The 16,915-nt window shown below is 35.6% G+C and overlaps 1 protein-coding gene across 1 annotated transcript in view; it reads right to left on the bottom strand.

Moving 5' to 3' along the window:
* TRDN (triadin) overlaps window positions 1-16,915 on the bottom strand; it is a gene marked incomplete in the record, with an annotated part of 469,162 nt that overhangs the window by 88,321 nt on the left and 363,926 nt on the right. Inside the window, 2 exon segments of the mRNA XM_036767544.1 lie at window positions 12,395-12,442; window positions 15,531-15,557. Coding sequence (XP_036623439.1) covers window positions 12,395-12,442; window positions 15,531-15,557 — 75 coding nt within the window.

Raw genomic sequence — 16,915 nt, 5'->3', positions numbered from 1 at the left:
AGAGCTCAAAAAGGATTTGGAAAAGCAAGTGAGAGAAGTAGAGGAAAAATTGGGAAGAGAAATGAGAAGGATGCGAGAAAACCATGAAATAACAACTCAATGACTGGCTAAAGGAGACCAAAAATATACTGAAGAAAATAACACCTTAAAAAATAGACTAACTCAAATGGCAAAAGAGTTCCAAAAAGCCAATGAGGAGAAGAATGCCTTGAAAGGCAGAATTAGCCAAATGGAAAAGGAGGTCCAAAAGACCACTGAAAAAAATACTACCTTAAAAATTAGATTGGAGCAAGTGGAAGCTAGTAACTTTATGAGAAATCAAGATATTATAAAACAGAACCAAAGGAATGAAAAACTGGAAGACAATGTGAAATATCTCATTGGAAAAACCACTGACCCGGAAAATAAATCCAGGAGAGATAATTTAAAAATTATTGGACTACATGAAATCCACGATCAAAAAAAAGAGCCTAGGCATCATCTTTCAAGAAATTATCAAGGAGAACTTCCCTGATATTCTAGAGCCAGAGGGTAAAATAGAAATTGAAAGAATCTACTGATTGCCTCCTGAAAAAGGTCCCCAAAAGAAAACTCCTAGGAATACTGTCGCTAAATTTCCAGAACTCCCAGATCAAGGAGAAAATATTGCAAGCAGCCAGAAAGAAACAAAATGAGTATTGTGGAAACATAATCAGGATAACACAAGATCTAGCAGCTTCTCCATTAAGGGATTGAAGGGCTTGGAATATGATATTCCAGAGGTCCATGGAGTTAGGATTAAAACCAAGAATCTCTTGCCCAGCAAAACTGAGTATCATGCCCCAAGGCAAAATATGGATTTTCAATAAAATAGAGGACTTCCAAGCTTTCTCAGTGGAAAGACCAGAGCTGAATAGAAAATTTGACTTTCAAACACAAGACTCAAGAGCAGCATGAAAAGGTAAATAAGAAAGAGAAATCATAAGAGACTTAGTAAAGTTGCACTGTTTTTGTTTACATTCCTATGTGGAAAGATGATGTGTATGATTCATGAGACCTCAGTATTAGGGTAGCTGAAGGGAATATACATATATAGAGAGACAGAGGGCACAGGGTGAGTTGAATATGAAGGGATGATATCTAAAAAAAATCAAATTAAAGGATGATAGAGGAATATATTGAGAGAGGCAGAAAGGGAGAGATAGAATGGGGTGAATTATCTCGCATAAAAGTGGCAAGAAAAAGCAGTTCTGTTGGGAGGGAAGAGGGGGCAGGTGAGGGAGAATGAGTGAATCTTGTTCTCATCAGAATTGACCTGAGGAGGGAATACCATATACACTCAATTGGGTATCTTACTCCACAGGAAAAAAGGAGGAAGGAGATACAAAAGGAGGTACAATAGAAGGGAGGGCAGATAGGGTGAGGAGGTAATCAAAAACAAACACTTTCTAAAAGGGACAGGGTCAAGGGAGAAAATTGAATACAGGGGGATAGAATAGGAAGAGCAAAATTTAGTTAGTCTTTCACAACATGAGTATTGTGGAAGGGTTTTACATAACGATACCCATGTGGCCTATGTGGAATTGCTTGACTTCTTAGGGAGGGTGGGTGGGGAGGGAAGAGGGGAGAGAATTTGCAACTTAAAGTTTTAAAAACAGATGTTCAAAAAAAAAAGCTTTTGTATGCAGCTAGGAAATAAGATATACAGGCAATGGGGCATAGAAATCTATCTTGCCCTACAAGAAAGTAAGGGAAAAGGGGATGAGGGGGAGTGGGGTGACAGAAGGGAGGGCTGACTATGGAACAGGGCAACCAGAATATATGCCATCTTGGAGTTGGGGGGGAGGGTAGAAATGGGGAGAAAATTTGTAATTCAAACTCTTGTGAAAATCAATGCTGAAAACTAAAAATATTAAATAAATAAATAATCCAAAAAAAAAGAATGTAGAATTTGGCCAAGTGCCTATAGTGCCCAAGTGATGAAGAATAAAATCATTTTGTAGCTCAGTGTTTTCCAACATACTCTGTGAGCCTGAATCTATTGATCAATCAATAAGTCTTTGTTAAGTGCCCAACATATACCAGACAGTGTGCTAAATACCAGGGGTAACAAGACAAAATTGGCCAGTCCCTTCTCCCTGAAAAAGAATGTACTATCTTGGAATATAGGACTACCTCTCTTTTGTCTTTTACCTCCCATGCCTAGTACATTGCCTGGCACACAGAAAGCAATTAATAGATTCTTGTTGAACAATTGAATGAACCCAAAAGTGTTTGCTTGAAAGCACGGAGAACTACACAGACAGTATATACATGTGGGAAAAGACTGATTTTTATGAAATCATATAACAAGGCTGTAGAAAATCTGTAAGAAATACAATACCCCTAGTCAAGTTACTACTTACTTCTGGTACCAGCTAAGACTGAGTCAAGGAGTTCTGCTTTAGGTATAGTCTGAAGATGGTGAGAATCCCAGCAGACCCTGATAAGGGCATCTGTGAAACTGTGTCACATACAAAACACATCTGGGTGCTTGATTCTAGGATAGCTGATTCTAGGTTGATTTTATGATGATCTCAAGTGATTGTACAAAATTGGATACCTAAACTCACTCTCGTGTAGAGCCATAATTCTGATTAAGTTTGCCAGACCTTCTTGTTGGAACTTTGGTCCCCTTTAAACTGCATTTGGTTAGAACTAGACAGATACAAAGGGAAGAGAGAGATCAAGGCTCCGTTCACTTGAATATTCCCAAGATCCATTAGGTATCATATTAATTATATACATATTCCTATATTTGAGCAAATGAGATTTCAAAAAAAAATGAAACCAACACTTCTATTACCTAGAGGGTCTCTTTTTTTTCTCTTATTCATTTTAAAGGTTTTATTGACATTTTTCCTTCACTGTATTTTCCCTATGATTCCCACCCCAATAAAACATTCTCTTTTAACAAGAAGTGCAAGTAAGCAAAATAAAACAAAATGTTGGCTATGTCTGCAAAGGAATGCTGCATTCTGTGTTCCCTATAGCCTCTTCATACCTCAAGTTCATACAGTGCAGTTACTCTTAGGTTAAATCTAGGAGAATTAAACTGATGTTGAAATTGTTCAATTTGTGCAAAGCATTCATTCTTTCATTTCGCAAATATTAATTAAGTATGTAGTGTAAAGATCGATAGACTAGCAGTCAAATATCTTAGCTCTGAAGCTTAATAACTGTGAAATTTGGTACAAATCACAACTTCTCCGAACTTCAGTTTTATTAATTGTAAGCAAGGGATAATATTTTTACTGTTGTTTAGTCATTTTAAGTTGTGTCTGAATCTCTGCCACCCCATTTGGGTTTTTTTTTTTTTGGCAAAGATACTGGAGTGGATTGCCTGTTCCAGATAATTTTATAGATGAGAGAACCAAACAAACAGGGTTAATGACTTGCCCAGGGTAACATAGGTAGTAAGTGTCTGAGGCCAAATTTTAACTCAGGAAGATGAGTCTTCCTGACTCTAGGCTAGGCATTTTATCCACTAAGTTACCTATCTGCTCAAACAATATTTCTACTGGTTCCTAACAAGGTGGTTGTGAAAGTCAAGTTATTATGTGGAAAATAGATAACAGTTTAAGAGTTACATAAATATAAGCTTTTTAAAAATGATATTATTACTACGAGTAAGAGGCCATCTTGGGTGATACTAGGCAAATAGTGACAAAAATTGAATGACAAATAAGAATCTTAAAAGCTGTCACATGAGTAATTATCAAATGAGTAATACAGAAAATAAAAGCTATCAATTGTCATTGACTAAAAGAGAAAATGAATGGGCTGAAGTGATCTGGTAAGATTTCAAGGAGGATGAGATGGGCTGGGTAAAATAGAGAAAAATTAAGAAATGTTAAAGTTGAGAATAGATGTATTTCAGATCAGAAAAATAGCATGAACAAAGCCAAAAAGGTGGGAAACCTCACAGGGTATTCAGAAGAAAGTGAGGAGGCTGGTGGACGATTTGTTAAAGAAAAGGCTGGAAAAGTTGTTTAGGGCAAGATTTCAGAGGGTTCTAAGAGGCAGCAGAGAGAGTTTGGGCTAGATTCTGTACATAAGTGGGAGCCAGTGTTATGTATAAATGCTCTTACTGAATCAATAAAGAATTGGGAATATAACTTCTCCTTGGTATAGATTCTTTAATGTTAGTCATATTAATTTAACACTAATTTATACAGAGGATATAATTGAATCCATGGGAGTGAATAATATGATACTATTACCAATAATAATATTTATATAGAGCTTTAAGTTTTGAAAATCACTTTACATGTGCTATTTAATTTGATAATTTCCTGCCAATACAATTTTTAAGTATACTTTTTTTGAAGTGAAGAATCTATACCAAATGGAACACTAAATATAATGTCCTATTTTTTAAATGATTGATCGATTTTGCTATATTGTGTTTCCTTTTTCTTTTCTTTTAAAAATTTGTTGTCAAAAGGTCAGCGCTCTCTCTAGACAATGTATAAAAAAAAGATAGCAGAAACTCGTTAGTCTATGAGGTAGCCCGCTCCTTTTTGGTCCAACTTTATTTCATTGGATTAAGGATGGGGCCATGGGACTCATGAAGCACATCATGGATTATCAGTGGAACATGAAGCAAAGAAAAGCAGCATACAGAGCCCCAATACATTGGTATGGGTCCTTTATCTTAAATGTACCTAAAATTTTTTGAAGTACACTATACAGATAGATAGTATGCACTGATTGACAGGAAACTGTGTTTTTGCAGAAGGGAAATTGACCCTAAAATTTTGGAAGGAACATTCTGTCTAGTGTCTGCCTTGGGTGGGTCACTGAGAAAATGAGACTGAAGAAAGGACAATATAGTATTTTGTGTGCTTATGGGCAAGTGTTTCACATTATACAGCACATTGTAAAGAATAATAGGGAAAAAATAAGTTGGTCTTGGGCCAAAGACCAAGCCCTTTCCAAGGCTGGTTGCACATTGGGAGCACTGTGTTCAGTTATGGTTACAAGCAAAGTGATACCAATGTAGGCTTTGTGAGCATATAGAAAAAGGAAAAAACCAGAATGTTCTTATTGAGAATAAGTCATCCATGACTAACCTTAATTTTTCTTCTTCTTCTTCTTCTTTTTCTTGATAGGTACATATAAGGGATGGCATAAATATAGTTTGACTGGATTTTAGCAAGGCTTTTGGTAAAGTTTCTCATGTCATCTTTGTGGATGCCATCACTGTGGTTGGGGAAATATTGTAGCTTCGTTTAGAAATGAGAGTAGAAATGTAAATTGGTTTCTTAGAAATATTACCAGGTTTCTGATTACATGCGGGTGAAGAAAGTAGGTATCAATTGCAAATCTGCAATTGCTCTCTATGAGCAAGGGAAAAAGAAAAAGAAAAAAGAGACCCTCTGAGAAATTCTAGCAAACCGAAGGAAAAAAAATTAAAAGTTGGGGAAGAAATGCTCACATGTTTTAAGCTGGAATTTATTGGCCCTCTGACTTTGGTATTTAGAACATTAGAATAGTTCATTTGACTTATCTTCTTATTCTTAACCTGAGTGGAATATTTAGCTTCATCCCCAAAATTAATTGCAGAAATGACTTCATGATTTTGTTAAATTTGTCCATCAGATTGTATTTGTATAAAAATTAATCTCCATATAAAAATGATGGGATAGCTAAGCTCTGCTTTAAAATGACAGTGAAGGTTTCTAAATTTATTTTCAACATTTTTGCCTTTTGATTGGACTAATTAGAACTTTTAAAAGCACAGTTTGTTTAAATATGTATTTGATAGGTTATTAATTACAATGGCATAGAAACTGGGTTTTGATATGGTTTTTGACTAGGCCTATTTCATTATTTTGGGATTATATATTATTGATTTCATATCATATGGAAGCTTATTAAGAGAAGAAGAGCATCCATGCAGAGGTGGTACACATGGAATTTGATGGGTTCCTATATATATCACAATAAATATCAGACTGGAAAACATAGGTTTGGAATGCCTATTTAATATGAATAATATGGGCGCCTGAACATAGTCAGAAGTGTAATTTATTGCAGAAATAAATTTAGTACCAACAGACTATTCCAGCATCCCAGAGGAATAGAGAGTGGGTGGGCACCCACTGCCTTTTGGTCATTTCTATGTCATTCCCTAATAGGCTGTATGGACTGCACAAGTAATGAGGGAGCTAGGGTTTCATGTAAATGGTCTGCACAATTTTTCAGGTATGAAATGTAAAGCATATAGGATCACTTTTGAAATGCGCTGGAACTTGAATAATTTAGGCCTGAAATGATATGCTGAGAACGTGGACACCATTGTGATATAAAGGAAAACAAGGAATCGCATTTGGATGGATAGAGTAATATTAAGTTCAAAGGAAATTAAAATAATTGGTGTAAGTCATTTGACCATGACCTTATAAGGATTCTCTTCAAAAGCAATGTGAAGGGGATATTGAACTCTGATAGGTTGAAGTCTTGTTTATCAGCAGGTATGGTGACATTGGAAGGACCCTGGATCAAGTCATGAATTAAAACTCTATTCCCAAAGAGTCACCATAATTGACAAAGCAGAATTGTATACAAGGGGTATAATAGTGAACTGGTTAGAATAACCACCTATACATCTCGGAGTGGGAAGGGAACTATCCATTAGACTATTACATGAGTTTAGGCTGGGTGGTCACTTCCACCCAAAAAGACTCTTGTACAATCTATGAGCTATTTTCATGACCAAACTAAAAGAGGGATCAAAGATTTTTAACTGGATGGCACTTCGTAGGTTATCTAATCCAAATCCCTCATTTTATTAATAAAGCGACTTAAAGCCCATGGAAATTAAATAATGTCCAAGATCACACAGGTAGGATATCACCACTAGGTCTCTGACTCCAGAGCTTTCCTTCTTTCCACTGTAACACAGGTCTGCTCAAAGAAGCAGGGCAGGTTTTAGGACTAGCTTCAAGTGAAATATATTGTAATTCAACCCCACATTTAAGTTGCGAAGTCACTTCTATTAATAGCATGGAGACATATCTGGTAAAATAATAGTACCAATAGAAAAAGAAGATAATTGCTTTGAGCTTTGATAGAAGCCTTCTATTAGTGGAGAATTATCTGTATTACTGAGTAACATTAGAAATTTTCACTACCTAAGTAAAACAGAAACTTTCAGAGATCCTAGAGTCAATGGGTAACTACATGTAGATAATTATCTGTAGTCATCTTGGCAATTTGCATACCTAACGTATGAAAGATGAGTATATTCTGAACCTCATTTGATCTGATTGTCCCTGCTAGCTAAAAGGCTCTCTCTCTCTAATATTTCTCAAGTAAGTTCCTTCAGAAAGGTGTCTACACTAGGTTCTTCCAGTTCCTCTTCTCTCACTCATTTCAAACCTCTGCAACCCAGTATCCAACATCATCATTCAACTAATTTCTTTGGTCTCTTTCTAAACTCTACTCAAATCTGGTCTTCTCCATGAGTCCTTTCTTGGTCAATTTTCCCTCTCTGCCTCCATCTCCCTCCAAACACACTGCTAATGTGTCTCCTTCAGAATTGCCTTCCATTTATATCATGTATGTCTTGTACAAAATGTTATAGCACATCATCTCTTTCATTAGAATGTAATTTCCTTCACGGCAAGAGCCATGTTTTTCCCTTTCTTTGTATCCCCAGTGCTTAGCACAGTGCCTTACACATAGTTAATGCTTAATAAATACTTGCTGACTGACTAATTGACCAAAGTCAGTGCTAGTTCAATTTCTAGTTCAAACAGAACTGCACCTGCTTTAGGATGGATTCCTCTTGTTCCATTTAAGTATTTATATAATAAGCCAAGAAATAATTTAATTCTCATAACTAAGTAGGGGGTGGGGTGGGGGAGTCCTATGTAGTCATGTTTCATATAGGGATAGAAGTTTATGGTCTTCCAGGCCTGGATGGGGCAATGTGCTTTGCAAATTTGATGTCAAAACTGGAAGGTGAATCTTCTACCCTGTGAGAAAATTTATTTCTGTAGTCTAGGAGCTACTGCTTCAGATACATAGATGTAGATGTAGAATATTTCATTATAGCTGCCAGCTACTGGAATAAAAGGAGCTTTGTGCTAGCGTGAATTTTACTCTTGGGACTTGGGACACCTAGATTGGGAATTAGACCTAGGATCATCTCTTATTATGTGGATGGGCAGCTAGACAAAGAGAAGGGTTATGTAGCCTTTGTCTAGCTGTTCCCTGAATTGGGAAAACTAGCCTTTGTTTATAGGGAGTGTGCCATTATACCTGGCTCATGGTTTATAACTGCCTATACAAGAAGAAGAGACAGTTGGAATGTTTCCTAGGATGCCCTGGTACAGCTAGCATGAAGTCTATACATTCCTATGGGCCCTTAAAATTTAGATTCTAGAGCCTCACAGAGATCCCTATGACAGCATGGTATCCAACTATTATCTGTAGTAGGCCTATTGATACTTAATACATCGCATTTAAGAATAATAATAATGAAAGTCATAATTGATCTAATAACAGTATTTACATAATACTTGAAGGTTCACAAAGTGCTTTGTTTAATATACCTCATTTGATCCTCATAACAACTCTGAAAGTTAGGTACTATTAGTGATCCCTTCTTTACAGATGACAAAATGAGGTTAGGAGAGTTTCAATGATTTTCCTAGGGTAACATAGCAGAAGGCATCTGAGGTTTTTTCTGTACTCTATCCTCTTCACCCCCTCTCTGCCTCTAAATTAAACATATAGAAGCATTGTGGTAGTTAACGGGGTACCCTAGTTAGAAGGCTAGGCTCATGTTGAAGGACATAAGATTTATTCATCCTGGTAGCAATTTAACAGAAGCTAATCCATTTGCCTCTAACTTTTGCCTCATAGGGAAAGAAACATTCCTAGAACTAAGAAGATATTAACTGGAAATCTACCTTTCCATAACTTAGTAGAACCTTAGGATTTTTGAATGGGAAGGGTTCTTAGACCCTACCTAGCCCAACCTCTTTATTTTTTGCATAAAACACTCAGGCTAGAAGAGGGAAATGATTAACTGAAGTGCACACACACCAAGTAATTATCTGAATCTGAATTTGAATTCAAGTCTGATCATTTCAAGTCCAGAATGTTTTCCAGTGCACTGCTCCATCTATTAGTTCCAGTTTCACCCTCCAAGGAATAATTCATTTTCCTTCCATGTGAAAAAAATCTGCAAATATCTGAAATAGTAATCATATAAACATGTCTGTTTCATTCATAAGATTTTTCAAAGTTGGTTTTGAGTCCCCTTACCAAGGCATACGGTGAGAGGACTTGCGATGACATATGGGTGATTTCCTTTCCTTATGTCCCAGTCTCCCAGTGTTTGACTGTTGAATTCCACCTGCTGCCAGGTGTCTGTGATGCTAATTGGGACTGTTTCAACCTTTGAGAATTGCTTGGTTTTGGATCTTCACTGATAACCTGGCATGTCCTTTCTTGGATTAATATCCCGGATCTTGAACTCTACTTCAAATTTGGCCTGTGGCATTCATCTCCTACTTATATTTTCCCCTTGGTTAATGTCTTGATCATTTTCAGTCACCCTAGATAAACATCCAACCTTAGATTAATGGATCCATGGCTATTCACCTATGTTAAGACTTATAACATTTGTCTGATTCCATAGGACAGTCTGGCTCCTAGCTCTAAATATTCCCTGATCTGGTTTGTCTTGTTTTCCCCTTATTCCCAATTTTGAAAATGGGTGAAGTAAACTCAAAGAGAACAACCTGTTAGGCAGAAATAAATGAGCAAGGGCTGCTGATGACTTAAGGATTCTGCCATACATGGCAGCAAACCAATTCTGAAAAGATGTCAAGTCAAATTAAAGTTCTTTCTGTATGCATACAGCTTGTTAAGTCTGAATTGAAGGAGCTGGCCTGTCTGATTAACTGCAACTCATTAAACAGTCTTGCAAACTATAGTATAGACATTTGTAGGAACCAGTTGGCCCACAAGGACAGATATAAATGCTCTTGGGTTGCCCTTGTCTACATATGGCCTCTGCTCAGGAGTAGGCTGTTGAGGGTTTTTTGTTTGTCTATTTGATTTTTAGAATAGGGTATATTTAGTTGTGATATCTCAAGGGTAGGTGTAAATATATCAAATTATAAGTGCAGAAAGACATCCCTGTGGTATTCTATTTGGCACACAACATTGCTTCTGTTACCCATGAACAAAATTTACATGACTAAAAAACAAGAATAAGGAAACTCTCAAAGCTAAAGTTAACCTAGCCAAGCAGCATTACATATAACTGTACAGTTCGAACAAAGGTAACCAAACAACGTCTTGTTAGTTGCTATAATGTGAGTGAAAGTCCCTCTCCTACAAGTTTCTTAAATGAGCTAACTAAAGTGAAAGTCTATATGATTGATCACTATTCTAACCTTTTAAAATAGATATAAAAGTAAAAAAAAATCTCCACACTTTTATTTTCTGAAGAGCAAGGTATTCAGTTGACTAAATTATTAATTAAATATGGTGGAAATTTTAAAAATTGTGGTGATTCTTATAAAACAGTCAACATCAGTACTTGGGGCAGGAACGCCAAGTCCTTTGTCTTTAAGAGAAAAATAAGTAGTTTATAGTGGGAGTAGGGGACTGGATGTATTTGGGGCAGAGGTTGTAAGAGGCTTGGTAGCAGGAGATTTAGGGTTATATTAAAGTAGGCCATGTCAAGAAGCAATTGAAGAGATACTGATTGTACATTCTCTGCTGACAGTGTCCTTCTTAATAATACACATAAGCTTGACGGAGCCCTGTAATTATGAATCTCGGTAATGTGAATATCCTGATATATGCTTGTGTTCATATTTTATTTGTATATAATATGTCCTTTTAGTAGATGTCTGGAAAAATCATTTTAGTTGCTTAAGAGATTGAATTGTTCTCAAAATTTTTTCTATTTTGCTACAGTCCCTAATTTTCTGTTCTACACAAAATGGGCTTTTAATAACTGTGAATTGGCATGAGGAAGGTAGAATAAAACCTGATTCCATAAACAATCCTTTAGAAAAACTGGGGAAAAATTGTTCTTTTTGTTGTACAATTAATCATCATTCACATTTTCAAAGAGCTAGTGTGCTCATATCTTCTCTTAATCTGAATCACAGAATATTAAAACTAGAAGGAAGCTCAGAAAAGGGAAAAGATATGCAGTAGGGAAGACATCATAGCCACATTCAACTATCTGAAGTGCTATTCATTTATCTTGTTTTTTCTTGGGACAGCTTTTTTAGAGGCAGCTAAATGGTGCAGTGATTCACTCACTGGGCCTGCAGTACAAATCAGCACAAATTCAGCTCCAGGCACTTATTAGCCGTGTACCCTGGCAAAATCACTTGACCTCTATTTGACTCAGGTTTTTTTTTTTTTAATCTGTAAAATGGGGATAATAGTGGCACCTACCTAAAAGTGTTGTTTTGAGGATCAAATAAGATGATAATTGTAAAGTGCCCGGCATTGTTCCTGCCATACAATAAGCACTATGTAAATGTTAGCTATTATTGTTGTTATTATCTTGGTCCCAAAGAATAGAAGTGAGTAGAATTTGTAAAGAAATTAATTTAAGCTTTACTTTGGGAAAAATTTTCAAAGAGTTAGAATTAATCATTAGTGAAATGAGTTGTTTCAAGCAAAGGTTGAATGACCACTTGTTGGAGATAACATAGATGGTAGTTTTGTTCATATGTTGGTTGGATTAAATGATGTCCAATGTCCTTAAGGATGGTTTTAAATACAGTGATCTGTTATATGTTCTTTAAAAAGCTATGATCTCAGTACTGTAGCACATAAAAAACCTAAAAAAATTTCATCCCAAACAGATTGGTATGCAAAATGCACCACCCCCCACTTGCATGTCTTGAGGTAGGTTTACAAGAGTTGATATCATCTCCAAAATAAAGTGAAAGATTGGTTGTGCTAGCTCCATCCATCAAAGTCTCATTTGTGCAAGACAGAACTTCCTAAGGTAATATATTGAATTTAAATGTGCCTCTGATGTTCAAGATGCTATTGAGTTTAATACAATTTTACCACTTCAATTTTTTTAAATGAATTTTCAATTTTTAACACCTTTTCTTTAACTTTACCTGGTATTTTAATGTACAGCCCCAGAGTCACAAAAGCTTTGGTATTAGAATACCAAAAACAAAACCTTGTTAAACACCTGCAGTATAAATCTTGAGGAAAATAGTTTTGTTTCTTTAATCACTAAAACAGGAAATTCAATAACCAGAGCTCCCATGCATCCACTACACAATGCCTTGTGTTAGGAATTTTGGCCAAGGTAAGTTATGGCTAAGTTTTTAAAAGTACATCATTATTTTCCAACAGCATTTACCTTTTTTTGTTGAGGCAGCAGCAACCTCTGCTTTGCTTCGTTCAGTTTCTGCAAATTCAGATATTCAAGGAATGAAAAATTAGTATCGGTGATGCTAGATCAATACCTTATATTGTTATAATGCAGATCAGGAATAAGCTACATAAACAGAACAGAAAAGAACTCAGGATATTGGAAATTAAAGTAAGGGATGGAGAAAGCAAAGTCATAGAGTGATATTAGGTTATTCACTGATGAATTTTCATTAATAGCATGATGGAAGTGCATGATGACAAGGACCCCATGATGTTGAAAATGGAGGCTGATGGGAAGGGGAAAACCACACATGAAAATTCATCTCACTACTTTACTCCCACATATAATATGTTAAAAACCACTAAGAGTGAGTAATTTCAAAGGATATCAAGAATAATGTCCAGAGAGTTTCTGTTGTTTTTATTTTCTTATTAGAAGGAAGAGGTCTATTGGAGCTCATTAAAGCAGTCTAATATGAGTAACACACCACATATCATTTTTGGAAAAATGATTGGGCTATTTGCTTCTTGTGAGAAAATAAATACGCATTTCTTAAAATTCCAATAGTAAAGCAAAGAATAGATTCATTTTTAGATGTTCTCTAATCTAATAGTGAAGTAGTACTTCCCTTTCCAAATTCACTCCATTTTCTTCAGTACATCTTGAACTGCAAATTTTCACCTGTGCCTTTGGATGTGAACTCTGCTCCTACTTGTACCATCTTGTCCATGTTGTACCCTAAAATGGATTATATAGACCTCTATGTTTGGATCTCTCTGTATACCAACCCATAGCCTTCTACTCAGATTTTGAACCCAACTAACACCTTCAAGTAATGACCTGATATCTTGAATTCTGAAATTGACTTAGTTGTAAGGAATTATGGTGAATGTGGTACCTCATCAGCATAGACCACGTTCTAGGGCTAGTAAACTTTTTCCCCCAGTAGTCATATAACCAGGTTCTCAAATTATAAAGTACTGTATAAATGCTAGCTATTATTATTTTAAGATATCTTCTTGCTACTTGGGTTACTCTTAGTAAATTTCACATTGAATTAAAGGCATCTTGTCTTTCACTGTGTATGATAAAACCAGCCTTAGAAGGGGATGGTTGAAAGTTTATAAATCCCGAGGCTAGGTGGAAATTGACATCCTCTCCAAGTCAAGGCCAACAAAGGAACTGAGATAGTGGGCAGAATAGGTTTCAAATTTCAATTGGCATCATATAAAAGAGGGTTAAGAAACAAATATTTCAAATTATTTTGAAATAGTCTAAGTACAGATAGGAAGTACTCAGCTACACTGCTTGAAAATAATCAGGGGACAGATTTATGAGTGGAAGAAGGTACAATATAAAACCAAGTTCCAGGACAACTAATCAGACTGAGTGGCACAAGAAAGATAGAGTGAATCTTTGGAGCCACAGTTGTCAGATCTAGTGATGTGACAAATTTGCCCTTGGCTTGGCTGCATCATCTCTTGCTCCCAAAGGTGCCTGGCTATGCTCTCCCTCTTTGCCCACCTAACCGCACTGCAGCTGAGTTTCAAAGCAGCTCTGACAAATGGTTACTTTCTTATTTCTCATTGGTAGTGATATCCTCTTACCAATTAATGCCACATTATTAGGAAGGCTTTGAAGTTGGTGACAAAACAGCTTCAGACCCTGGAAAGGTAACTAGGCATGTTCAAGTATTTCAGTCATTTGGAAATTTTGACACAAACCACCTCTTTATAGGTTTTTAGCTGGGGCTGATGATGCTTTGACACCACAATCTCTCTTCAGGTCTCAAGTACATATCTGTGTGTGAGGTGGGGTATGAAGGAGGAAGGTAGTAATTTTGATTCATTATTACTGGAACAGTGTGTTTCTTGCTCGGTATGTTTCCTTGGCAGTGGAATTTGGTGATGCCTTTCAAATTTTTATTACAAATCGAAATTCTTGACTTTTTCAAGGTCTTCTTGGGAAGGGGCCAATCATTTTCAAGCTTATCTTTAATCCACAGCTCTGTGCTGACTCTCTACAGTTACTCATAATCTCTTGTGCATATCTTTATATGTGCAATTCCACAACATAATCATTACCATAAAAAGAGCTCCTCAACATTTATAGTTCAAGAAAGCTTTAGGTTTGTCTCAAGTCTAGGATAGAAGCATCAATGTATACTGTAGCCATGCCATTAAATGATGTATTTCCAAGTTTTTTTCTCTCCTTATCTCCACTAAACAAAGAAACAAATAAGCAGCCCCCAAAGTCAGATATTGTATGTAACATTTCATGGAATGTTAGCTCTTTCTATCTGTTTTATTTGTACATATATTATAACCATGATTGATGTCTAGGCAGTTATAATTCTGTAGAGAAATATAAACCCTTTTAGGCCAGGAATATTTTTCAGGTTTGACTATAAATCTAATATGTAAAAGCTTGAGTAGCTAGAAACAATCTCCTTCTAAAAGCAAATTTATATCATAATAAGGAAAACAATTTCCATTTCTTGGCATCTGCCAGGTTCTTATCTAATCTTGCAATGCCAACAAATCAATTGTACTTTTTCTCCCTTTAAGTTATACACAGAATCTTTGCCCAAATCTCCACCATTTGAAAGGCTGAAGAATGTCCTAGATACTAATCACAGTTCCCTCATCTGAAGGCATATATAAATTCTACAAGGAACATTAATAAAATATCTCCACCTTCCTTTAGTTAAATGTGGCCATATTCAGGGATGCAGAAGGCACTCTAGTTCTGAATTTGATTGTGCCAGGGATATTGTTGCATGACATTAGAGGGGTCACTTCAAATTATGGCGCTGAAAAAGGGGGAGAAAACACCCTACACATTGTCATTCCACAGAAGCCTTTATATAAACAAATTAAGGTTGAAACAAAAAAGCTCTGGAGACAAAGGTTAAGGAATTATAACCTCACAGGGAAGGCACAGATTAAGTATTTTTAAAGTATCATTCCAGTGGAACAAATGCTCATGGCAAATTTTCTCAGCACCTCCCAGAAATTAACACAGTATTATTGATTTTGCCCAAAGCAAAACAGCTGAAACAAATACTTGAAAATAAGCTTCTACATTTATATAAAACATGCAAAGATTTTATTCAACATACTTGATTTTGCTTGTTTTTCACTTGGAGCTGTTAAAGAAAAATGATATTTACATCAGTCAACATCTTATTTTTTTATTCCTTGTTATTAAGGATTGTTTTATTGTTTAAAAAGACCAGATTCAAAACCTTTGGGAAAATAGTTCAACAAATTAATGAAAGACATGACATTTCACTATTCTATTTTTTATTTTCTTATCCTCTAAAATTTTGCTATTGGAAATTAGTTTAAGAATTTTCCTAGGCTGATTTAAAGTCTCAAAAATTAGTCTGAGTCTATATAAAATTTTCCTTCATTTCTAATTGATTACTATTACTGAATATGTTGATTATTCTGACAGAGAGTCATTCCTTTGTTCCCGAAACTTATTTCTTATTTACTAATATGGTTTGCTCTCTTCTTTAAAAAAATAAAATTTTGTAATTGGCCAAAATTTGATTTATTTTTGGCTCTATTTTTAATATCTTAAAATTAATGGTAATTATGTAAGATGGAAATCTTTCTCTAAGGTCAACTAACACAAAGAAGAAACTGGTGCTAAAAGGAGGTAGCAACTTTAAGAGTGAAGAGAACATATAGGAAGTGATAAGTTGGCCAAACTAGCTATTTCACTTTCTGGATACACAAATGATGTACTTTATGTTAGGTACATAGTGTATATGATAAGGAACAGATAGTGAGAGAATGTACTTTGCTGGAGGCTTACTGATCTCCTCTACAGTACTGTAAACAGCAAGAAGGGAAGAGGAGAGAGAAACATGTCTATGTGCAATTGCCAAACTGTATGATCAAGAAAGCAACATGTATGATACAAGCAAAAGAAAGATAGTGGAGTCCAATGATTTATAGGAAAAATAAGTTGGAACAGAAATTATCCAAGTGGTCTTAGATATCAGAAATGTATTTTAAAATATGGGAAATAAACAAAGTATATGAAAAATCTTGAGGTAAGGTGGTAAATATTACCCAATTAGTGTCATGGAGATTTGACAGAATATGACTCATGACTAATGAAAGGAATGAATGGGTATTTACTTTTTTCTAAAAGAACAGATTAGACAAATGGTTATAGAATAATATTGCATATCATTGTATACCAACAAGCTATGCTTTTCTAGGAAAAGTTATTGGTCTGTTTTTCTATTTGATTTGTTGGTGTGGATTACTCCCAGAATATAAATTTCCTCCACCAAATGCAAAACAGCAACAAGATGTAGCATCTTAGAGATTTGTCTAGGAAAAGTATTGCTTGCCTGTGACCAAAAAGTAAATATGTATCAGAAGCAGGATAAGAACTCAGATTCTCCCTCACTGCAACACTGGGTCTCATGAGGCAATGCCCATGAACTGGGAAATGTTTTAACAAGTTGTGGTATATGGTTGTGAT

The sequence above is a fragment of the Trichosurus vulpecula genome, chromosome 7 (assembly GCF_011100635.1).
Source record: "Trichosurus vulpecula isolate mTriVul1 chromosome 7, mTriVul1.pri, whole genome shotgun sequence".
In the NCBI taxonomy this organism is placed as follows: Eukaryota; Metazoa; Chordata; class Mammalia; order Diprotodontia; family Phalangeridae; genus Trichosurus; species Trichosurus vulpecula.
Note: the sequence above shows the minus strand (reverse complement) of the source record. Positions and strands in the feature narration are given on the sequence as shown.